The 25,643-nt window shown below is 41.6% G+C and overlaps 1 protein-coding gene across 1 annotated transcript; it reads left to right on the top strand.

Annotated features, from left to right (window-relative positions):
- The first annotated feature begins 543 nt into the window (after nt 1–543).
- On the top strand, nt 544–25,565 carry Pon1 (paraoxonase 1). Its single transcript, XM_017795440.2, has 9 exons — nt 544–672; nt 7,330–7,400; nt 9,316–9,371; nt 9,756–9,924; nt 13,872–13,998; nt 15,689–15,889; nt 17,088–17,169; nt 20,452–20,580; nt 25,281–25,565. The coding sequence occupies exons 1-9, from the start codon at nt 599–601 to the stop codon at nt 25,437–25,439; spliced, it is 1,068 nt and encodes a 355-aa protein (XP_017650929.1). The 5' UTR covers nt 544–598; the 3' UTR covers nt 25,440–25,565.
- Nucleotides 25,566–25,643: the final 78 nt, after the last annotated feature.

Raw genomic sequence — 25,643 nt, 5'->3', positions numbered from 1 at the left:
GGTAGTGATGTACCTAAGAGAGCTGTTAATTCAGAAGTGGAGTGCTGAGCGAATTTTCAGTGCTTTTAACACAGGTGTTGCAGGGCGACTTGTCCCATGGGCTTTTAGTGAGAACAGCGTTACCTCTTAGGGGTTCTGACCACAGCCGTCTCTCTCGTGCCTTTATTTGGCTGTCATCATGCTGAAATTCTGAGCCCCTCTGAGCCACAGGATTAAGACTTTCTTGGCACAGAGCGCAAGCTCAGCCTCCTGGCTCACGTTTCCCACGGCTCTTTGCTTCCTCCAACTTGCTTAATTCCTTCTAGATCAGTCAAGTCATTTACCTGTTCTGCCTAGCTCTCCTTACAGTAAGGGAAAGGGGAATATGGAGGGGGGGGCGGAGGGTGGTGGGGGGTGGTGGTGGTGGTGGTGTCGTACTTTGTAGGCAGAGTTCAGCTGTGGGACTCTGGCCTACCAGGAGCTGTGGCCTTGGAGGCGGACCTGGGCCGGGCCAGGCCAGGCCAGTCCTGGAGCTGTCCTATCCAAGGGGCTGCTGCAGGCCTCGGGATTGCCCAACCATCAGTGCACTTGTCTGCCCTCCCTCTGTTTGTCCCAGGCCATGGCGAAGCTGCTAGGGCTCACCCTCATGGGACTGGCATTGGCATTCTACAGGAACCACCAGTCTTCCTACCAGTAAGTTGGGCTTGGTGAGGGCTGCAGCCCAGTGGTCCCCACCCCAGGGCAGCTTCAGCAGCCCTCCTTCCCCAAAGCAGCTGCAGGCTCTTAATGGAAAATCTGCAGGCCCCTGGAGAGGAGCAGTCTCACAGGGGTTTATAAATGTTGCCCCCAAACAGCCACTTGAAAACCAGTAACCCTATGTCAGAGATGATGTAGGTGAGGATACTGCAAACTAATTTGTTAGGAAGAGCTGTGTGCTTGGTTACAGAGAGCCTGGTTACAGAGTCACTTCTCAATTTGGCTTTAGAAAAAGTTCCAGACTGGTGTGTGTGTGTGTGTGTGTGTGTGTGTGTGTGTGTGTGTGTGTGTGTGTGTGTATGTATGTGTGTGTAAGATATTTTGTAAACTAATGAAAAAGAGACACTAGACTTGGCTCCCTCGGTGTAGTGCAGACCTTCTGGCTTAGAAGATCTTAATTTTAGGCTGTGCTGAACAAGACTGAAAGCCTGCATGTGGACTGGCCCAGTTAGGAGCAAATGTTCTCTGAGGTGGCTCATCAGCTCTGGTGGATGCTGGGTGGTAGGAGATGGGCACACAGCACTTGAGTACTTGTTTGGCTTTGCTTTGAGTAAAGAATCTTGGGAAAATTGCTTTTCATCTCTAACCCTTAGCTACTCCAGTAAACCGGACATGGTAACTCACACTCACATAGAAATCAGCTAACAGGGAGCCTGGGATGCAGTAACTGTTTAATGATGGTAGTTCCCTGCTTCCCTGAAAGCCCACTGGAGTGTTACTGGTGTGGGAGGGTAGGAATATGTCAGAAATTTCATGGTAACCTTTTATACAGGTTCAAAGTTTGGAGATCACCTTACTCTTGGGGCTTAGTTAATAATATTGTTATTTACTCTGACATAAAAGATTAATAAAAATGGACCATTTTGGATTAAAATAATTACATAATCTTTTGTATCTGAAGAAGCAGCAGGATGATGTTGAATATCTTCCTTTATAACTCTTTCCATCTTGCTTTCTGAGGCAAAGTCTCTCACAGAAACTGGAGCTCACTGATTGGCTAGCCTGGCTAGCCAACATATCCCAAAGATCCTCCTGCCTCTGCTTCCCAGCATTGGAATTACAGGTGTATCCTATGGTGTTCCACTTTTTACATGGTGCTGGGGATCAAAATTCAGGTCCTTATGCTTATATAGCAAATAGTTTACCCATAGAGCCATATTCCTAGCCCCATTTCAGCTATTAACGGATGTAAAAATCATTATATGACTTTTCATTAATCACAGGATGCTTTGCTGCCAGAGGACACTTTAGAGATAATGAGTGCAGAGCTTCCTGGAGTAGCCTAGACAGGGGAAAGAAGGGAAACAACACCCATTAGAGGCTCTAACACCTCACCAACCAAAGTGGTCCATGCACCCCTGGGGTATCCAAGACCTCCCTAAATATGAAAAGACTTAGGCCCCATTTCACATGATTGAATCTTATCAGCATTATCTAGCAAACTCCTTAGGGGATTTGTATGCTGTTCTGTAGAGGACACTCAAGCCCCATCCTTTTCCATGCTGGAAGTGGAGCCAGAAGTCCTGGAGGATCAATAATGACTTGTCTCCATTTTGGAGATTAAGCACATGAGTCTCAGGAAGATTAGGAAGAGACCATATCCTGAAGCCTGCATCAGGGCAAGCTACGCCCACAGAGTAGATAGAATCTTCTGGTGTGTATGTGAGGAGATGGGGGAGGGGAGTTTCACAGGAAGCTGTACCAATCCAACTGGGGAGAGCCTGAGGAAGCACACAAGGGTGCCCGTAGGGATTTCCTGAGCTTCTGAAGTGTGAGAGGCACAGAGGAAGAAACTGAGAAAGTTCTGGTCCATCCTTTTAGTCAGTGGCATATGGCCTCCCATGGTATGTATTTATAGGAGTTCAATGAATGCCCAGGACAGCACCAAAATAATGTTCCCTGAAGTGTGGGATGTGAGGACTCACACTGGCTTCTTCCTAGATTGCCCAACGTTATATGTGAAATCATCAGGTTTCCTTCTTTAGAAAGGAAGGACAAAGCCAGCACTAGTCCCTCAGTGTGTTTCTGCTACCTTACACTTATCCTAGGCAATTTGTGATAAAGGAACTTGTGGTGGTAGTTCCTGGAAATGTGGTTAAGATCCCATTTCTACAACTTTCAATTCATTTTATCATGCTAACCCCAAGAAAATTTCCATCCTGATTCTCTACCTAAAAGTGGGGTATGTAAAATTAGGCACACAATAAGTTCCCTATAATCATTAACTTTCATAATTAGCATATGATCTTTAAAAAGTCATTTAGAGAGTTTAGTGAATGATAGTTAGTGTGTTAGTCAGAATTTCTGTGATCACAACCTGAGAGAAATAATTTAAAGGAAAGATTTATTTTGGCTCATGGTTTCAGAGGTTCCAGCCCATGGGTTCAAAGCCCATGGGTAGCTGCTTCATTCCAATGAGGCTGCTGTAAGGCAAAAGAACATGGGGGTAAGAACGTGGAATAGAGGAGGCTCATCCCAGAGTAGCCAGAAAGCCCAGAGAGACAGCCAAAGGAAAAGATTGGGACAAAATATATTTTAAAAGGCATGGTCCCTATGGCCACATCCTCCAGCCCTAAACTTCCATAGTTTCCACCACCTTCAAATAGTCTATTCAGCTATGAATCCATCAGAACATTAATGTATTGATTAAGTCGACATTCTCATGATCCTTTTACTTCCTAAAATCTCCATATCTGACCATTGTGCTAGAACCTTCGTGGGGGATGCTTGTTATAGATATTACAACATACAAGTATCAGGATAATTCATTGATACCTAGGCTAAGAATGAATACCACTCCAGTCCATCAGTGCATCCATACCATCTTCTCAGTCAGATGCACACAGCTGTTGTTCCTCCTCTCCTTTGCAAGTACCATGTTCATGGTGGAAGCCAGAGGACTCAATAGAATTACAGTATCACTCACCAATTTCAGAGTTTGGAGGGAGTAACAAGACCTGAAACTGATTATGTAAAACAGCATCCAAGGGACTTAATAGATGTGTGAATGAATTCCATGAGGATGAACAAATGAACTACTGGTCTCACCATAGAAGACCTGGGGTGCTATGGAAGGCAGGGCCGGGATCTCTTCTATGGGTAGTGAGGTGAAGTGCATTCAGAGTGGAGAGATGTGGAGAGACAAATGAAAAGGGCACTGCTAGGAATTAGGAGTTTTAACTCTCTCCTGGGTTAGAACTTTAGGAATTAGGAGTTGAAAGAAAGAGTGGCAGGTGGAAAACAAAAGCAACCAAGCTCATACAATTCAAACTGACCTTTATTCATCAATGAGGGGTGACTGCTGACACTGACCAGTGGGAGTCTGCAGTAGCCACAGCGGCCAAAGAGCAGGGGAGCTTTAACACCTTTGTGTATGTAAATAGAGTAACGGGAGTTGGGTAAAAGATTTAGGACCTGCATTCTTCTCCCCATAAGGGTCTCCAAAGGACTTGCTTGCAAAGAAGGAACCATTTACAGAGTCGAAGCTTTATGGTTTGGGGGTTTATGGGGGTCCCAGAGGGACTTGTTTGTAAAGCATGAATTGCTTTATGGTTGGGATTTATGGGCGGGGGGTCTCCCTTCAGGCATAAAAGGAAGCAGAGAGCAGAGTACTTCTTACCATGATTCCTAATTTCAGATCTCAACTGTGCCTTTTAAAATAAGAGATCACATCTGAATCACTTGGCCTCTCAGTGCCTCAGTGTCCTTACATACAGAACAAGGAAAATGTGAATTTGAATGAGTGGTACTGGGATTGAAGCCAGGACTTCACACATGCCAAACAAGTGCTCTACCACTGAACCATACTCCCAGCATGCAAAACAGGAGTCTTTGTTTCAAAAGAGGCAGAGAAGATTAAATGAGAACATACGTTTGTATGCGTGTATGTGTGTGTTTATGTGTGTGTGCTCACGCATGTACATGCACCTTTAGCAGCGAGACTTGACACACAATAAGCTTCATAATGAAATACTGAATGCATGAGGAATGTATGGCAGCATTCCTCATGGTGGAAAGAACCTCATGCTCTTTGGAAAGGAGCCAGCATCATTTATTTGCACAGAAAAGTTCACAGCAAAGTTCGTATGGTTTCTGGACAGACTTCAGAGGCTTGGGAATCAGGAATATATCTCAGGCACTGAACTTTGTTTATGAGATCTGGAACATTTGAACTTAGGCCCTTGACAACATCTTTCCTGATAATTTGAGAAGAGCTACAAAGCCGAGAGCTGAACACAGGCTCCAGGGAGGATGAGTCTGCAGGTACAATGTCCAGCTTTGCAGCAATGTTGAGCAAAGTGAGAGAGTGGAATGGAGATTTGCTTTCATGTTTGTGTTCTAGTCCTGGCATAGCTACTTCATAACTGTGCAGTTGTGCGACACAGCTCAATCTCACTAATCTGTAACTGGGAAAAAGAACACCTCAGGGAGGAATAAACAGGGGTACATGCAAGGCCCAGCTAAAGCACCCTGTTGAGAGATGATTTGTCTGGGTCACAAATTGGGACCCAGAGCAACTAGGTGCAGACTATGTGTCTTCTTGCCTTCCTTGGGTTTGGGCTCACTGTGGATATTCTACCATTTCCAGAGTAGAATTCACCTTCCTTGAGAAAGAGGCATGGATGAGAACAGTAGCTTGACAGCTTGGCCTTTGTCGTCTGTGAACCAATCACACCTAATAGACCTTGTGAGCTGGGCTGCCCACTTATCCTTCCTGTATGTTTTTGAATCTAAAAACCACTGGCACTTTGTACAAATCTTGGTTCATTTAGTGATTTCACATCCTTGCATTCCCCTGTACATGCCACTCTTTGCTCTTAATATCTTGAAACTGTCCTTTGACTTCCTTGGGACACTCCACAAATATTCATTGTATGTTTCCCAAACAATGTCTTTCATAGAGGTGGGTGACAGAATAAGTTTGATAAACCATTATCAACATTTTAAACTAAAGTGCATTTGAACAGAAAACATAAGAATATATGACATAGGATACATTAAGAATGATAGCTCAAAGGCAAAGTGCTGCCTAGCATATGTAAAACCCTAGGTCCAATCCTTAACAGAGAAGAACGGATCACATGGATTAGGGTATTATTTTTTGAACCTTGGAGTGTGTGTGTGTGTGTGCATGCTATGTACTTTTCCTAATATGAATCTTAGTAAGAAAAGTTTGAAAGCCACTACTGTGTCACTTTCCCTTGATTTTCGTTATCATAAACTTTTATGATTACAATGTCAGATTACGGCCTGGCATTTTTTTCTTTATCCACTTTTGCAATACCTTTCATTTTCTGAGTCACAGGACAGATCCCAACTTTTCTGTGGGTTTTGCTTTCTAAGTTATTTTCTGTCATTGAGGAAGCAGCAGTCTTCCAGGAAGCCCAACATTTTCCATCTGTTTGGTCATCTCTGCTTCTCTAGCACCCATATTAGTGGTTTTCCATTCTGGTTGTGCATCAGGACAAACTCGAGTACTTTTACAAAGCAGATTACTGGGGTGCACTTCCCAGACTATTCTTCCAGATTGTTCCAGAGAATGAAATTTTAGCCAATAGCATGAGGGTAGGAATATCTAAATTTTTTTTTTTTGCTGAAGAAATCAAAGACCAGTTGCCCTCAGTTCTTTGAATTCTCTATCATGGTGAGTAAGAATCTTATCCAGAGTGATCGTCTACCCCTGGTTCATCCTCTTCCTTCTGTGAGACTAAATTGCCAGGAAGGCAAGAAGAGAGTTATTCAGCTCATCAGAAGCCAAATAAAATTCCCAGGGATTTTTAGATAATTGTCATTACTTATTATGACTATATAATATGATTTGTTCTAAAACTACACATTTGTTGTTGAATCTCCTGGCTGTGCCAATGTTGTGGTCTGTTTCTTTCAAATGCCACATCAATGGCTTCACTGTATTCAGCAGCCTGCTACTGCTTCCTTCTCACATCTGTTCCCTTTTCCTTTATCTTTCACTCAAATATTCCCTGGTGATGCTTACGTACTCAGATTTAATAAGTTCCCCTCGTGTGTGTATATGTGTGTGTGTGTGTATGTGTGTGTGTGTGCACGTGCTTGCCCATGTGTGATGCCTTCTTACCGGCTGGCCTTGGGTATGACTTTCTACAGTTATAAATCCTTTAAACACACTTGCATTTTTGAAGTACCTTATCAGAAAAGCAGATGGATGCTCAGTCCAGATTGTGGAGCCATCATGACAGACAGATAAAAGGCCCATCTGTGAGCAACTCTCAAACATCAATGGGATGGACTATCCATGTTGCCATTCAACCCAACTACCCATAGTGGAGTCCTCACACAGCTGATAAACTAGATCCTATTACTGCCAAAATTCACACAGCCTGGAGGGCACAGTGTCTCCTTTTTGTGTATCTGTCTACCCTGGACATAGCAGTTCTCACTCAATGCATGTTGTACCCCACTGATCTAGTAGAATCACAGGTGCCCAGGACCACTAATTCTAAAGCTGTACCCCAGGTAAAGCACAGTTAAGGAGAACTTTCTGGGATGCTGACTTTTGCAACCTAGCTCTACATTTTGAATAATGTTATGTATGTTTTATTTCTTTCTCTCCTCTAGGAAGAGACTGAATGCTTTCCGTGAAGTGACACCAGTGGAACTTCCCAGTTGTCATTTAGTTAAAGGCATTGGTATGTATAAGAGATGATGAAGCATCTCATTCAAAATGCAAGGATGCTATCTCACTGTGTATTCCACTAATGCACCAGTTTAATTTTGTTCAAAAATACAATATTGGACTGGGAGGGTCATATAGACTCAGGAGTCAATTACAAATACCATGCCCTTTGACTTTTGACTTCAGTGACATATTGACAATGTATTGGCAGTTTTCATTGGGTTTTGTTTGACCAACAGAACAAAGTCTATAGTCAGAACAACAGCTTCATGATAATAAAACTGGAGGAGTTGGCAAAAGAGAGAGGGAAGAGGGTGATAAAGCTAAGAGTACAGAATAGTTTTTTAATAAAAGTTCTCACAATCCTTAGTAATTACTACAAGGCTTCTTCTCATGCATCTCTTTTAGTGTTGGAGAGGAAAATCTTTCCCAGAAGTTCTCAGCAGATTTCCCCTTAGAGCTCATTAGTCAGAACTGGAGGACAGACTGATGCCTAGCTGCAAAGGAAGCTGGGAAAATAATTACTGGCTTCCATTGTCAGAAGCAAGCCTTGTCAGCAAAAATAAAGGGAGAGGAATAGCAGCACTGGTAACAACATCTCATAGCATCCCAGGGATCAGATTTCCTTCTGGTCTCAACTAACCAATTTTGTTATTGGAAGCCAACATTTTTGAGAGCCAAGCTCTTATTATGTTTTGAGTAGGTGGTGGTTATTGGCTTTTCTTTTTAGAATTATTTGTCTCAGTCGACTATAGCTCAGAAGGCTAGCCCAGAAGACTCATTTAGTTAGTGTTCTTAAACATGGCCAGACAGCACAATATTTTTCTGAAAAAGTATGATACTGTTATCAAGTATCACTGGATATTTAAAACAAACATTTCCAGTTACAGGACATTTTGAGAGATGCTCCATAGACCCCTGGAACTTAGTCGACCTTGGAGGGCAAGGAGCAAATACTGTCCTTTAAGTCTCTCTGACCAAATTAGTATAGGCCTCAAAGTATGGCTGTTAAACATCCAAAAAAGTTAGTTCCACTTAAGAGCCAGCACTTGGTAGGCAGAGGCAGGCAGATCTTTGTGAGTTTGAGGCCAGCCTGGTCGACATAATGAGCTCCAGGACAGCTGGGGCTACAAGGAGACCCTGTCTCAAAAAGACAAAAAAAAAAAAAAAAAAAAAAAAAAAAAAAAAAAAAAAAGAGTGTGACTACAAAAGCAACTAGTTCGTTTGTTTCTACATTAATTGAATTTAAATTATAACTAACTCGAAGAGATATTTTATTCATATTTATACTTAGCAAATACATATTCTTGAGTATTTGAAAGATATCTCCATTTTAATGTATTTAGAATTTGCTTGTATTTCTAGTATGGTTTTCAAAATGTTTGATTTATTTCTAACTATGAAGCACCATGTATTTAGCATTTACTTTGCATGTTTAAAAAATGGAAAGTTCTTTCCAAATACTCAACAGTTTTTGTATAGTTTGTGAATTTCCATGAACTCTATATAAGAGGTTTCAGAATTTGATTTTAAAAAAGTTCTAGCCCATTAGTTTGAAGCAAATATATGAAGTGCAAACTGTAATTACACTTGCTTATGATATTAGTACTTAACATCTTTCTATATAATCAAGCTGGGCATGGTGGCATATGCCTGTAATCACAGCCTTGGGAGGTGGAGGTAGAAGGGTCAGGATCAAGGTCATCTTCGGCTATAAAATGAGTTTGAGGCCAATCTTGGTTACATGAGATTAATTAACTTCCATATGATCACAGTCATCCATTTGAATGCAATGAAAAACTGAATCATTCTGGACTTAGCAAACAGGAGCTAAGACAGCCCCATTTTCAAGTGAGAGGAGATGAAGAAATGGCTCCTCAGCTTTCTGCAGTAGTTTAAAATAATCTATCCTGCCTCTCTCTTTGCAGAAGCAGGCGCTGAAGACCTAGAGATACTGCCAAATGGACTGGCTTTCCTCAGCTCTGTGAGTGTTTGCTGTCACTTATTGTACTCTAGAACTTTTTCTAGGACTGGCAATATAAATTTCTTTGGATCTTCTACATAGCAGTGTCCACTTACAGCTGAAATGAGTGGTCATCTGACTTTCTCGTGGGGCTGGCAGCTGTGGTATGCTTATGTAGGGCTCCGTTGTGGGTGATGCGAGGGTATAAGGGGATGATCTTAAAGCAGCATGTCCTTCCAGAGTTTCCTGTGGGCCTGCCACACAGCCAGCTAAAAGGTACTCCAGGGATCTGGGGTCACCTGTGGCCCAGAACAGACAATATGAACTCACGTGGCACTCAATACCTCTATCAGCATTTGAACTATCTGTGATGTGCCTGCTTTCCCTTACCCCCATGCTTTGAAGGGATTAAAATATCCTGGAATAAAGAGTTTTGAACCTGATCAGCCTGGAAAAATACTTTTGATGGACCTGAATGAGGAGGACCCAGCAGTATTGGAGTTGGAAATTACAGAAAATAAATTGGATCTACCTTCATTTAACCCTCATGGGATCAGTACATTCACAGATGAAGGTAATAGTTACTGTTTAATAAAAAAAATTAACAAGGGAAAGATATGCCGAAAATGAATATTTCTCCTCATTCAACCAAAGCCTAATCATGAATACTTTTCTGAGACTTTGAACTTACTTCCTATGTTAAGTAAGCAATATTAAAATCATTTCAGTGCTTGATAATGCCAAATATTTCAGATTTGTAACACTCTTGATTTTTATAAAACAGTGATATTCACATTATATCAATAATAATAATAATAATAATGTCACAATTGGCCAATGTGCAGTGAATAAGAGGCCTCAGAGTGCTTATCTCTGAATAGGACAGCTATTTCAAACCTCTGCCTCCAAGGTTCCGGGATCATTACAGAAGAGGAGGAGGAGGAAAGATTGAAAGAACCAAAGGGGTTGATGACCCCAAGAAAACAGAGTCTTCTAGACAGCTAATCACTTACTCATATGAACTTTTAGCAATGGTGACAGCATGCAGAAGTTCTATACAAGCTCAAACCAGACAAAATGGTAGCCTAGCCATGGGGAAGTGGGTAGGAAATTCCAACCCAGTCTAAGGAACTTTTGGCAATTACCAGTTGCTGAGAGAGAGAAAGTGTCTTATAGGGATGGAATTCTTGGGTGGTCAAGTGGATGAACTCACATTGAAGGATTGGGGACACAAATCAGATTATACAGGCCTTAACATGTGTAATATATACACAGTAAATTGGGCAGGAGGGCAATGATGGGAGGTGTAGATAGGGGAGGGGATCTAAATACAATCAAACTGCATTGTATGAAAATCACAAAACTTCAATAAAAATAGTAATCAGCCTTAATCATGACAGGTTTTCCATGTTAAAAATTGGAAAGACAGAGGCATTTCCAGTCTTGGCTTTTCTTGCCCTAAGTCATCTGCCACCCAAAAGTATACTGACAGACCCCCACCCCCAGCCTACTGTTAGTCCTGTGGCTTTCACACCTTCTTGTCCCCTGGGTTCTGTTCCATGTTCAAACAGATTTTTTCCATTTTGATAGTTTTCAATATCACTTACTATCTGCACCCTTGTGCCTTTATCCCACGGTCTTCTCCTTTCTGTTTGGTGCCATTTCCTTTTCACTGTAATAATTCTCAAACTTAGATGCACACAGAAACACTTAAAAAATCCCAGTGTCCAAGCCTTGGCCCCAGAGAATGGGATTTTGTGGGATGGAGGATGACCTGGTAACAACACTTACTGTGGACCATCTGTACGCTTTGTCTCCATTTCCTAACTGATCATCTACAATTAGTCCTCCTTCCCAACTGTTCCCACTATGGGTGGCTAAAGAGCTACCATCAAAGTTCTCAATGAGGCCCCATTAACATTCTCTCTCTGGCTCTCTCTGGCTCTCTTTGACTCTCTCTGGCTCTCTGTCTCTGTCTTTCTGTCTCTGTCTCTGTCTGTCTCTCTCCTTCCTCCTTTCTCTCCATCCTCCCTCTTTCCCCCCCTCCTTCCTCCTTTCTTTCTTTTTTCCACCCTTCTTTCCTTCCACCTCATGTTTTCACCGTTACCCACCTTCTCCTTCAAGAACTTTGCCAATCCTTTGCATTTCAGCTTTTCTGTGCAGGTTCTGGCCCCACCGTGACTCTTCTCCCTGATTATTTCTTGCAGCCTACTGAAATTTGGTGAACATTTCCCACAAATTAATTCAACCCTTTCCTGCCTCTTTCTTTTTCCTGTTTTCGACATTTCAGACCAATGTCACAGTGTGTGCCTATATTCTAGGATAGTATTCCCAAAGGTGGATTATTAATATTATTTTCTCATCAAGACTTCAGTCCCATTAGGGAAGCTACTTACTAGACACTTCTGTTTGTGTTCCTCTCCTACCACCACTTTAAACTTCAAATGTCAAATAATAATTATATATGTATATTCTTTCAATGGTCTCTCTATACACTTACTCAATCATTGCCATTGTATTTTATTTTAAAAATATTTTAAGTGCAAGGAAATACAGTTTTTGGCATGTATATACTTTAAAAAATAAAACTGGAGTGGTATCACACAAGCCTGTGCATAGCTAGCTGTCACTTTCCACATTCCACCCTGGACTCTTTTCTTTTTTTGTGGCTGTGTGTTTAGAGCCACTTTGCAGGGCTTTCAGGGTTTAGCTGGTGCGATTCCTAGAACATTATCCATATGTTTATACATATGGGTGGGGTTTCTACTTTTATTTATTACTAACAGTGCCAAAATAAACACCCTGTACATACAGCTTCTGTGACTATTTCCTTAGGATCAACTTCTAACATGTAAAATCTGATATACAAAATATGAACCCTGGTTTTAATCCGTACTTGTGTCTGGTTTCTGACTTCCTCATTCCCCAGCTAGCTCCAGGGTCTTTTCTGTGCTTCCTGGAAAGTGTCTCTCATATCCTCTACTGTCTTTTCTGGTCAGTGTTATTTGACACTGACCCTATTCCACAAGCCTGGATTTCTGAGGGAGCCTTAGATCATGTCAGTCATAGAGACTGAGGATTCTTACCCTAACACTCAACCCAGCCAGACTGCTCTTGGTCCACCCCAACCCCCACCTCAGTTCTTTCATTCTCCCTCTCTCTCAGTGGCTCTAATCACAACCTCACAATCAAGTGAGTGTGCCAAAAAACGCCCAGCCTTGGAACCTTTGGATGTTCTCTTCACTCAACCTGGAATCTCCATTTCCAGATACTCACACATTCTGCTCTCTTGTTTCATGAGGTCTCTGCTTTAATGTCATCTTGTCAAAAGATGGTACCTGACTACCGTGAAGACACTGCACTACTCTCTATCCCTTTATCCTGTTTCACTGTTTCCTTATAGCATCAAACACAAACTAAAATACATCTTCTTGACTAGATTTATCAAAAATATCTCAGGAGCTTTTCTGTTCAAATGCACTGAACAGTGTATAATTTTCTGTTAAATAACAGTTTAGTGTCAGAGGTTTCCGGAGACTCCTCACTACTTCTTTTCTTTTCTCCTCCTCTTTCTCCTTTTTTTTCTTTGGTTTTGGTTTTTTGTTTGTTTGTTTGTTTTTTGTTTTTTGTTTTTTGTTTTTTTTTTCTTTTTGAGACAGGGTCATACTATGTAGCTCTGATTACCCTGGAATTCACTATGTAGACCAGGCTGGCCTCAAACTTATGGAGATTCACCTGCCCGTGCCTCCTGATTGCTAAGATTCAAGGTGCCTGTCACCATGCCTGGTACCTCCTCTCCCTTCTCTTCTGCTTTTTCTCTTTCTTCTCTTCCTTCTTCTCCTCCTTCCCCCTTTTTTTCTCCTCATCCTAGTCCTCGTCCTTATCCTCCTCGTCTTCCTCCTCCTCCTCCTGCTACTCATCTTCTTGAGACAGATTCTCACTTCTTAGCCCAGGCTGGTCTTGAATTCATCATAACTCTTCTGCCTCAGCCTCCCAAATAGTAGGATTACAGGTATGAGCCACCTCTGATCATGTCCCACCTCTGATCACACCTTCTTGACCACTTAGATCCATTTCCTTCATGCCCAGAAGTCCTGCTATGTCAGATCTTCCTGAGGCATTTGTCAGCTTCCACTGTTTAATTACAGCAGAGCTCACCTTCTCCTCCCGTGCCCACACCTCTGTCCTCTTACCTTCACCTGGTATCTTATGGACATCATTTGAACCAGCAAGGCTTAACAGCCCATCTGGAGTTTCAGTGTCAGGCATGCTCATTCTCAAGTTTGGGATTTTGCCTCTCCACGAAGTTGTGGATTTTTAGAGACTGACACCCATTCTTCCTTCAGCCACTTTTCTTTGGAGCAATCACAATCGCTTCTTCTCTCTACAAAGACGAAAACATTCCATCTGCTTGACATCCTAAGTACTACTTGGAGGTGGGTTGAAATTGCTTTGGGGAGACAAACCTGACAGCCAAGAGCTCTGTTAATGCTCCCATTTTTGTTTTTCATCTCCTTTCAGATAATGTCGTGTATCTACTGGTGGTAAACCATCCAGCCTTCAAGTCCACTGTGGAGGTGTTTAAATTTCAAGAAAAAGAAAAATCGCTTTTGCATCTGAAAACCATCACACACAAGTTTCTGCCGAGGTACTGAGATGCACTGGATTTACAATTTTCTTAACTGCAGAGGATGGTTCATCCACATTTAGCTTTTCATCTTGGCCAGGCAGGGTCAATACTCCCTTCTAATGATCACAAACTCCTCTGAATGTATAGAAACAGACTGCAAGCAATCAGAGTGCCACCATTAACCAGCATTTGTCTCTCTCCATCCAGTTAGCCATATGTATTTGTGGCTTTGTATCTTAGGGTTGTTTACAGTGTTACTATTCCAACTACTACTGTGAGTGAATCATGTTATTAATAAGATCATGGCTATTACTGCTGGTCCTTTATGCATGGCAAGCATGGTGGCAAGGCCTTATAGTCATCATTATTTCATCCTTTCCCAACATTCCAAAGTACAGAGAGAACACTGAGGTTCAGGAAGTGGCCCAACTTGGGTGACATGCTGTGGCCCCACATTGTGACTGTAGCAAGCAGGCTCGGATTCAAACACTCTATCGAAGTTCAAAGCAATCGCCCCAAGCCATTCTCCTCTGTTCCTTTTCCATCAAGAACAGCAAATGATAGGAAAGCATACTGATTTTTCAAAATTTGCTTTTAAAAAAGAAGTAAAAGCAGCTTGTCAATTTCTGCCGGGAAACCTGCACAATTTCATCCTAACTTCACAGACTTCCCCTCTCTGTGGTAATGGAGCTCTGTTGATGGAGGCCTTTAGTGAGTCTGGTTCCCTGCAAAGCCTACAGCATTGTCTCTCTGTAATTCCCACCATGACTGCGCAGTTGAGATTCTGACCCGTAGGCTTTTTTAATGAGCCAAACGGCGTGACTTTGGACAGAAATCATTTAAGCTTTTTTTACAGATGAGAAACTGAGACTTTTTGTACCGTTTCACTCACTCCTGAGCCCGGGCTACATCAGAGCTGACGTGTGCTGGCCGTTACACACTCTGAAGTAGAGCAAAGATAATTTTCTCTCGGATCGTGGCTCCGGGGAACTTCCGTCACCTCAATCAGCAAGGAATGACTCACTTATGTGTTTGCTATTGTACCTATTAAAGCTGAAAAATAGACTCATATATCTTACGTTTTCAGGAACACCGAGAGAATCCTAATCAGAAAGAAAAGAGCCAAACATCCTATTTCTTTCTGAACATTCTTTCTCATGGAATTCTTGTTCAGTTAGAAGTGCAAAACTGTATGGCTAGCAGACAGAAGAGACCATCATCCTCCTTTCACTGATAAGGAAACTGAGGCCCCAATGTGTGAAAGGATTGATTCTCCCCACATCACAGAGCTAATAAGGCTCAATCCATAATGTCACCAGGTCAATGTTTTTCCTCTGCCTTAAGATGCCTTGGACTGATAGGAGTCAGTTTCATGTGCACAGATTCATCTTGTACTGGTAATAATCCCTGGCCTGATTTATGTCTACTGAATTTACACACACACACACACACAACAACAACAACAACAACAACAACACTGCATTTATAATACAGTTCTTACGATTTTCGTATAACAACATCATAATCACATTTTATCTTTGAAGAGTGACTGGAACTGATTTCATTGTAATTTTGGGCTATCCCAGATAGTATGAGGACTCTATCCTGTATTTTGACTTTAAAACTAGACATTAATGAAAAAAAATTCATACTCTGATAACGGGTGCTACCTTCCTGTGTGCAAATCATGCATATGTTTTCATTGCAGTATCAATGATATTGTTGCTGTTGGACCTGAGAGCTTTTATGCCACGAATGATCACTATTTTGCTGACCCATACTTGCGATCCTGGGAGCTGTACTTGGGTCTAGCATGGTCCAATGTGGTTTACTACAGTCCAGATAAAGTTCAGGTGGTGGCAGAAGGACTTGATTTTGCTAATGGCATTGGCATTTCCCTTGACGGCAAGTATGTGCACTCTTAATTGAAAGTGTATGGCTTTCCCTAGATTTCCAACGTAGCCTCTTCCTCAGTAACATTATGTTATCTTAGTGTGTGTTATCTTAGTAGGATAAAATTAAGAAAAATGTAAAGTATCTTAATTTTTCAGAAGGTAAAAGAAATTAAATCAAAAGTTTTTTTCTTTTTGGTTAAGCCCATGTGTGTTTCCACTGGGGATAAAACAGCACATTTCAAGATGGAGATCAGTGATAAGCATTTAGTATTACTAAATAGCTTTGTTTTGTAGGATGATTTTGGAGTGACTAGTGAGATTAATAATAATATGGTATGAGGCACTAGTCTATGACAGGAGAAGGGACTTGCAACCAAGAATGTAAACGAAGGCACTGCCTCCCTCATCAAGACATTTTACTATAGGAAAGAATCGACATAATTGTTAGTGACGTAGTCCATAATCCTGCTGTGTTCTCACAGGATGTTAATAATCAGGATGTTACTTTTCCTTTTGTTCTAGAATGTACTCTATATAGTCTTACCGAGACTCTTTACAGTGAGATGTTATATCCTACGCAGATTACTAAACCTGTGGGTTAAGATCAGGCTCAGGACAGGAGGACAGGAAGACTTCTCTCCTTGGACGCGAAACACCTGTCTTCTCTAGTTCTTCCTCTGGCCTGAAACAGAAGACTGTAGTTGAGGGCTTTTCTGATACTTTCCCAAGTGAGGAGAACCTGTTACCTTCTAACTTGGGCTTGTCACTAGGCCAGCAAGTCAAACATGACAGCATGCAGTATATTTTGCTCCCAGATATTAAGAGTCAGTGTTTCAGGTCAGGTGTGATATGCACACCTTTACTCCCAGCACTCAGGAGGCAGAGACAGGTAGGTCTCTGTGTGTTTGAGGCCAACCTGGTTCACATAGTGAGTTCCAGGCCAGTCAGGTCTACACAGTGAAACCCTATCTTAAAAAAGAGTTGGTGTTAGCACTAAGTTCCTTCCCTACCGATCATTTGAGGTAATAACTTTTCAATGATTAAACTGCTTTTCGCACTGTAAACTCATTGGGCTCTTTAGGATCAAGTGTGCTTTGAGATGGGTTCCAGTTCTAAGCAAAGTTCTACTCTAAGAAGAGTGATCACAACTCACTGTAGCCTTTTAGACTGCATTACTTCAAGCACTTTTACTGAGTTCTTTCTTCTCTGAAGGTATGTCTATATAGCTGAATTGCTGGCTCACAAGATTCACGTGTATGAAAAGCACGCTAATTGGACTTTAACCCTATTGAAGGTAAGATATATTAACGCTATAAGTTTGAGAAGTGATAATTAGATTCTAATTGATTTGTGAAATTAAAAGTGAGGAGAAACGGATTGTCTAATTGGAGTGGGTGAGAAGCAATTTTTCACTTATTTTTTAAGAGCCATCGGCGTTCTCATGTGTCTGTTCACTTTTGCTCAGCAGCAGAGAAGGAAACAGCAAGTCCTGTATCTCACCTAGGAAACTCTGATATTTTCTGCTCTAGCAAATTTTAAATTGTTTTCCCAAGTTCCTCCTTGACTCCTTCCTCTGCTTCCTGTTCTTCCTCCTCCTCTTCCTTCTACTTTTCCTTCTCCCCATCTCTCCTTTCCTTTTCGGAGACAGAACTGCCTAGAAACAGTCCACTTATATTTCACATGGAGCTCCTCTACATTGTCTAAAACAGCCACATGCTCACATGGCTGCAGTTTGTCCTGGCTGCTCACTACCTCTCTGCCCTTACCTTCAACCACAGTACCTCTCCTGACTCCAGCAATTCCCAGAGCTCTCCAGCTCAGCCTGAGCCATTGCTCTGCAGGTCTCTGTGGTCCCTCGTCTCCTTTCACTTCTTACTTCAGTCTTTCCTCATTACTTGAGCTACTACCCACTCTGCCCCCTACCACATTTCCTGTCTCATTTGTAGCTTTATTTTTGCTTAGTGTTTATTACCACCACACTACATTTTTTACTCGTCTTCTTTATTATCTGTAGGATTCACCAGGGCAGATTTTTTTTTTCTGTTTGTTCCTGGAAGAGTTCCCAACACCTAATAGACAGTCAACAAACACTTGTTATATTGCATTGGTAGGGAAGTGTGTGTATTAAGGTTTCACCTTCTACTAATTCTGGTCTAGGCTGAAAGTTTTGGTCAGAAGGAATAAAACCAGAAAGTGGAAGAAAGGGAAGCTCAGAGCAAGTGGAACATTATGAGGCAGGCTGTGCTCCTGCAGAGCCACAGGACACTGTGTGATGACACCCATGCCCACAGCAGAAATCCCTATCACTGCCAATTGCATGACTGTTCCTGTTGGCATGGCCCAGGGACTGTCACAAGGGGCCTCACTCAGAAAATTGCCTCAAAGCAACATCAAATATAACATCATTTTTGACATTAAAAGTCATTGGCAGAGCTAGTTTGATCTTAGCTGAGGAGAAATGAAATTTCACATACTCCAATTGGCTTAGGGAATAAAAGCAAACTGTGCTTATAACAACAGATACTTCAGCAAGATGAAAGTTAAAGAATTTCATAATAAAACTCAATTCAATGTACATTCAACACAGATTGCTAGGACTCTGTTCTTGCCCAAAAGGGTCAGATCTGGTTTCCACTTTTCTTAACAGAACAGGCCCATCTCTCATCATTATAACCAACCCAGCAGAGGTCAATCCCTCAAATGTAACACTACTCATACTTTTGAGGGATTATATGAATTAATACTTAATGCCTCAGAATGCCAAGAAATTTGGTAAACTAGTTGAGTCCACTATCAAATCTGTGATAGAGGTGATGAGTTTATGACCTGCCAAAAATGTGTATATTCATCCAATGGAATATTTTTCATCCTTAAAAACGAAGGGTACAACAGCTGACTGAAATAGGACTAATTTATTAACTGATCCTTAGAGTCTTGTCAGAGGAGAATTCTTTTCACTTTGGTAAAATACATGGAATGTAACATCTGCCATCTGAACTATTTCCACATGTACAATTCAGTGGCATTCGGTATAGGCACAGTATTGTACAGCCTTCACCACCAGCCATATCTAGAAGTTTTAGATACTCTCCTGCTGAGCTATGTCACCAACCCTCCAGTTTTTAACTTAGAATTCAACATCTTCCACTTGTCTTTGTGGGAGTATGAGATAGAATATAGATGCCCTTTATAATGATTTTTTTAAATCATGATTAGGAATTGCATATTGCAAGGCAAGAGTTTGTTTCTAGACCAGGGACAGGCTCCCTGCTGGATGGTACACTGCTCCTTGGCAGAAGTCAGACCTGTACACTCTAGGTGCTGAGCTGAATGTTTTGCAAATCATGTGGTAATTGTGTGCTGAGTAGATGGGAGCCTAGGTTTCTGTCATCTCTTGCCTCTACCATCATTTCAGAAGATTTCCATCCACCATGAAATTCACAATGGCTGCCCCCTGCCCCAAGATCACAATAGAGGAACGTGGAGTCACACCTTTTCCTCACTTAAAGAAGATAATGTGTATGAGCTGATGCTGGATGGGGGCCGGGGCTAGAGAAAGCCAGCAGCAGATTTTTGACCTGGGGCTTAGCCACCTCCTATGGCTATTGCTGCCTGTTTCCATGTTGAAGGGTGACAGCTTTGTCTGACAGTGAGACAGAGGCTCTGCCAGGTTATTTGAGCCCTCTAATCCCTTTGCAGACATGTGGGGACAGCTCTCACTTTGAGGAAAAGGCAGAGGGCAGTGGCAGCACACAACAGCTGCCTTCCCGTGCTTCTAGCCTTTGCAGAGAGTCATGACCAGTTATTCCCAGGGTCCCTGGGCACTGAGGTCTGCTGGACTCAGAAGTACATGGAAGATATTGTTTCTCCAATGAGAGTTAGAAGTAAACAAATAGATGGGATTTCTTTCCGGTAGAAGGCAGCCAAGATGATGAATGGTGGAATTAGGAATCATTGCTATTATTTATGATGCCGGCACAAAGCCCCGACAGCAATCTGTGCAGTCATCACACGTTTGCTGCTTATGTTTAGAAAAGAAACAGCAGAAGAACAGGGAGTTGAATAACATCAGGAAGCAAAAGAACAAACTTTCCCTCAACTTCAAGGCAAAAATTAGACCCTGGGTGATCATTTTTTCCCTGACTGCACAGTCTATGATTAGCTGTGAAGGAGCTTACATTGCCTCCAAGTTCCTCCTCAGAAATGAATCTACATTTCTTGGTTGCTTTTGGAATGCTTGCAAAAATATTAGAATTACATTCCATTTAGAAAGGGCTTTATGCTGCACTTAGTTTTATTTTTAGTTTGAAGTTCATGTACAAATGATTTCATTTAACTCTTAGGAATCAGCCTTTGCTTTCTAAATCTGTCCCTATCCACAGTCTGTTGTGGAATCTGACAAAACACTAGAATAGATGGAAGGCCAAAAGCATCCCCATAGTTTGATTGAAATGACGGCATCGTGTCCCTGGAGGAGCGGTGTGTGGACCAGGAGGACAGTCTCCCCTGTTGTAGTTCAGTGGCACCTCTTCATGTCCTCACACTGACTGTGGGCCTCTCTTTTTCACCTTGGCAGTCACTCAACTTTGACACTCTTGTGGATAACATCTCTGTGGATCCTGTGACAGGGGACCTCTGGGTTGGTTGCCACCCCAATGGGATGCGGATCTTCTTCTATGACCCCAAGAACCCACCTGCCTCAGAGGTTAGCTTGACAAGTGAAGCAGATCAAAAACCTTTACTGCTTTTCAGCTGAAAACAAAATTATTACTTGTTTATGCAAATAAAAGAGGAGACATGGACAGATGATTCAAGTGGTCAGAAGTCAAAAGGACTTTTGCAGGTGTTTTGGTGAGAGTCTAGGCAGGAGACAGATGGTACACCTACACTAGGTAATTTGAGGGGGTTTACAAGAATGCGGTGCAAGTATAGGGGTATCAGGGCCAACACAATGACACAGGGATGGGGGAGGGGTAGGAAATGACTGCCAAAGCCAAAACAACAAGGGAATGGTGGGTTGGGAGTATAACTCAGTGAAAAGCACTTGTCTGGTATGCATGGGTTCCTGGGTTTGATCCCCAGCATTGGGAAAACTAAAAACAAAATGAAAACAACAACAAAGAGGGAGTAAAGCGGTGTAAAGATTATAGGAAAGGAAACTGGCACCTAGCTGAGGGACATGACCAGGCAGCAGCCATCCCAATGGAGAAAGACTGGGGCACACCTTCCATGCTTGAGGAGGCTATGTGAGGGGATAGTTAGTGAGCGCCCTCTCAGTAGGCCTTGATACACGTCAGCACTGAGGGAATGCTGGCCTGAAGGACTGTGATGAGGTTATCCAGCAATGGCTGGCACCTGTGGCCTGATTTCAGTAGTAAGTCTGTACAATTTAGGGATAGTTTTAATAACACAGTGGTATGACACAGTTATGCTTTGTCCATTTTTCCTGTACAACTTTTTAATCCTGTTTTCCTATACAATTCCTCCTTCCCTGGTATCAGTAATCCTTTTTTTTTAATCAATACAGCCTCTCTCAATATCTGTGATGGATTGCTTCTGAGACACTCATGGATGCAAATCCATAGGTGTTCAAGTCCCTTATATAAAGTTCTTTGACATTTCCACATAGTGTATGCACATCTGCCTTTATACTTTGTGTGTGTACATGTATGTGCACATGTATGTAAAAGCTAGAGATCAATGTCAGGTGTCATCCTAACTGCAATTGATTCTCTGCCCAATTTTTTTGCAACAGAGTCTCTCACTAAAACTAGAGCTTGCTGATTGGCTAGACTGGCTGGCCAGGGAATTTCAAAGATCCTCCTGTCTCTCATTCCCCAGCACTCAGATTACAGGTGCACACCTCCACACCTAGTTTTTTTTTTTTAAGATTTATTATGTGAATATGTGTTTGTTTGCATGAGTTATGTACTCCACATGCATACAGGAGCTCTTGGAGGGCAGAAGAAGGCATCAGATCCCCTGGAATTGGAGCTACAGGCAATTGTAAGCCACTATGTGGGTACTGGGACCCAAACATGCATCCTCTGCAAGAGCAGTAATCACTCTTAAACCTCTGAGCCATCTTTCTAACCCCCAGGTAGAACTTTTTCATGTGGCTGTGGGATCTGACCCCAAGTCCTTATACTTGCACAGCAAATATGCTTACCCACAGAGCCATCTCCCCAGCCCATCCTGTATACTAAAATCACTCTGTAGTACTTATAATACCCAATACAAAGCAAATGCTATATAAATAATTACACTGCCTTATTTAGAGGGTAATATTAGGAAAGAAAAAGTCTGTATTATATATATATATATGTGTGTATATATGTACACACACACACATATATTTTCCATCTGGGACTGGCTGGATCTGCAGGTGTGAAGCCATGGAGGAGGTTGACTTATGTCTGCACAAAGCAGTGGAGAGGACCCATCCAAAGTGTGACTGGCCATCCTATCTGCAGATTCCCAGCAGAAAGGAAAGAAAAATCCAAGAAAACCTCTTCTTTCTACCTTAGCCATAGTACTCAAAGATGGCATTTTTAGCCGTTGTCATTATTTGGCAAGTTATTTTGAATTTATTTACACTGCAAATAATAATTAGAACCCATTTGCCATATGCACTTGCACATTTGCCATGATTCATCTCATGTTTTCTATTTGGATTTTTTATTATTACATTTATTTATTATGTTTATCTGTGTGTGTGTGTGTGTGTGTGTGTGTGTGTATGTGTGCCCGTGTGTGCATGAGCATGCATGTACATGCGGGAGTATGCCATGGCATACATATGGAGTTCACAGGACAACTTGGTGAGTCAGTTCTCTCCTACCATCTGGGTCCCAGGGATTGAACTCAGGTTGTCCGGTTTGGCAGCAGTCCCCTTTACCACGGAGCTATCTCACCAGCCCTGTTTTGAGGTTTTAGTATGTACTAAGTATACTTGTTATTCCATCTGATACCATCCAATGGTACATGGTATCATTTTGATATATTTCCTTATTGCTGAGTACTTCCTTGTTGTTGTTTTGAGACAGGGTCTCTCTGTAGTTTCAACTGACCTGGAACTCACAATGTAGACTATATTCGCTGCCACCTGCCTCTGCCTCTTAAGTGTTGGAATTAAAGGCATGTGCCACCATGCCCAGTTACTGAGTACTTTTAAAGTTTATATTTAAATCAGTCTCACTCACTCAAAAGGGTATACACACACACACACATACACACACACACACACACACACACACACACACACACACACACACATAAACACCCTCCCAAAATAAACAACCCCCTTGCATCTTTGCATTTACAAGAATCAAATGTGTATGGCTCTCAGTCTTCTATGTCTCCAGGTTTATATGAAATTGTGATTGTATTTAATGACAATCTTCTGGATCTTTTGCTAATTTTTTTGCTGTTAAGTTTGCTTAATCATATGTTTAATAGGATTGAAGAAATGTATGCTATGGAGTGTTAATGTATAAAACTGATCAGAATGTTTGATTCTAATTTGCTCTTGCTTGTTACCTTATTTGGTGAACTTGGATCATTTGCTACAGCAAGGATTTGGTTTGTTCTAGAAAAAAATTACCTCCTTTCTGATGATGAATTTGGTAAGGGGAATAGAAAACATTAACACTAATCGGTTATCTAGTGCATTTCTCTATAGAAGATTTGGATTTTATGAACAAGAGGCTTATTAAACTGAGCTGCGTCATCACCTACTTCCTTTAAGTAACATGCTAACATTACAGCAATTTCCTAAGACATGTGTCTGTAAAGCCATCCATGTCAAAGAGGTCATTTGAACCTACCTGTTGATCTTTTTATGTCCAGGCCCTGGCTTTTCTAGACTGCTGTAGTATTTATGCCACATTGTAGTTAGGACAAATAGCATTCATTTTAAGGCCAAGAATGAACCCAAACTACTAAGAACCTGTTCCTTCAGATTTCTCTCAAAACAGTGCTTTAGAACAAGGGCCCAATCTCTGTTTTATTGAAACAGTATATCCAGCATGAAATGGGGAAATCAAAGTCAGGCCCTTACCTTATGAGAGAATTTTCCCTTTCTGATCCTCTGACCCCTAGACCTAGACACACACACACACACACACACACACACACACACACAAATAATAAAGATGTTATCAAATTCTCTCACTGCTTGCAATGAGATAAGTGCTGTTTGCAGCACTTGATATGTAACCAAACATACACGCATTCACACTTTAAGTTGAGGACAAGGAAGGATATGTATCCTTTTCATACAGGATGAAAGACATATGACCGGGTCACAAGAGGAGCACATAGTTCAGTAAGCTTGTCTACATTACAAAATGACTAAGATAAGAGTAACTCTAGATTAAGAGGTTAGGTAAAAGTCACTTGTCCAGAGTATATCCATATTGTAAAGTAATTCCACAGACTGCCACATTGGGTGTTTTGTGATGTATATGTGTCTTCTTCAAGTCACAATATTTTATCCTTGTTGAAAGAGAATTTAGAAGTAATTTAGTCTCACCCATCTCACTCTGCAGATGAGACATGAATCCTAAGTGGAAGATCTAAGACAGAACTGGGGTCTCCTAACTCAGTATGATATTCTTCACATTAGGTTTTGTTATATAAAATTGCTTTGTCAATCAAAAGGACCAAACTATGCCATAAAGATGAATTTAACATGAAATACAGGGTTACTGATGATGTATTCAAATTTCTCAGCTAAATGAAGGAAATTTAAGTTATAAAATCTTATCTCCTTAGAGGTAGAACCTTAAACTCAGAAGACTAGGTAAGAATGCTATAAGGAGGTGGCTTTTTTTGGAGCCATGTTTTTGTCTTTGTTTGCATTGTGAATCCAGGCATGGTGGTACTCTGTAATCCTAGCACTCACAGGTCTGAGGCAGGAGGACTGTGAGTTCAAAGCTAGCCTGGGCCTTGTAGTTAAGACTATTGCAAAGCCAATCAACCAACCAACTCGCCCTTCTGCACCTCCACGCAACTATTCCTAATACAAACCAAATGTTAAGCACCCAAGTTCCTGACCTATCGGGAAATAAACAGACCAGGTCTGAATTGCAGCATGGCAGCCATTTGGCTACTGCTTACTGTCCAACCCCCAATATTTACTGTGGTCTCCACTATGTCCTAACATCTCACATCCTGACTATGCTGCCTTTTTACATAGGTCTGTGTGGGTCAATGTCTCCACTGATGAAAATCATGTGATTAAAACCTGACCATTCACAAATGAGTAAACAGGTGTCTTAATTTAGGAACAAAACACAACTTATGTAATTCTATGAGATAGTGTGGCTAAGGGAGAAAAAACCTCAAGTTTAAGGTTGAGTCAAGTGACTTACAAATACTAACCTCATGTTATTTCTTTGATAGGTGCTTCGAATCCAGAATATTTTAACAGATGAACCAAAAGTAACTGTGGTTTATGCAGAAAATGGCACAGTATTGCAAGGTAGTACAGTTGCCTCTGTATACAAAGGGAAGCTGCTGATTGGCACTGTGTTCCACAGAGCTCTTTACTGTACTCTGTGACAAGCTGTCTGCACCCATGTCATGGAATGCATGAACACATCATTTAAATCCCTTGACACATTCTAAGGGGCCATAGCAATCTCAGCTGACCAATGAATGTTGACATTAAACATGAACATAAAATGGTGTGAGAGTGTTTACTGGCAGCAGATATAGGCGGTAAAGATTTCTTGGGAGTATCATATCAAGTTAGTCTTGGAGAAC

The sequence above is a fragment of the Nannospalax galili genome, unplaced genomic scaffold (genome assembly GCF_000622305.1).
Source record: "Nannospalax galili isolate Female #2095 unplaced genomic scaffold, S.galili_v1.0 scaffold85, whole genome shotgun sequence".
Classification (NCBI taxonomy): Eukaryota; Metazoa; Chordata; class Mammalia; order Rodentia; family Spalacidae; genus Nannospalax; species Nannospalax galili.
Note: the sequence above shows the minus strand (reverse complement) of the source record. Positions and strands in the feature narration are given on the sequence as shown.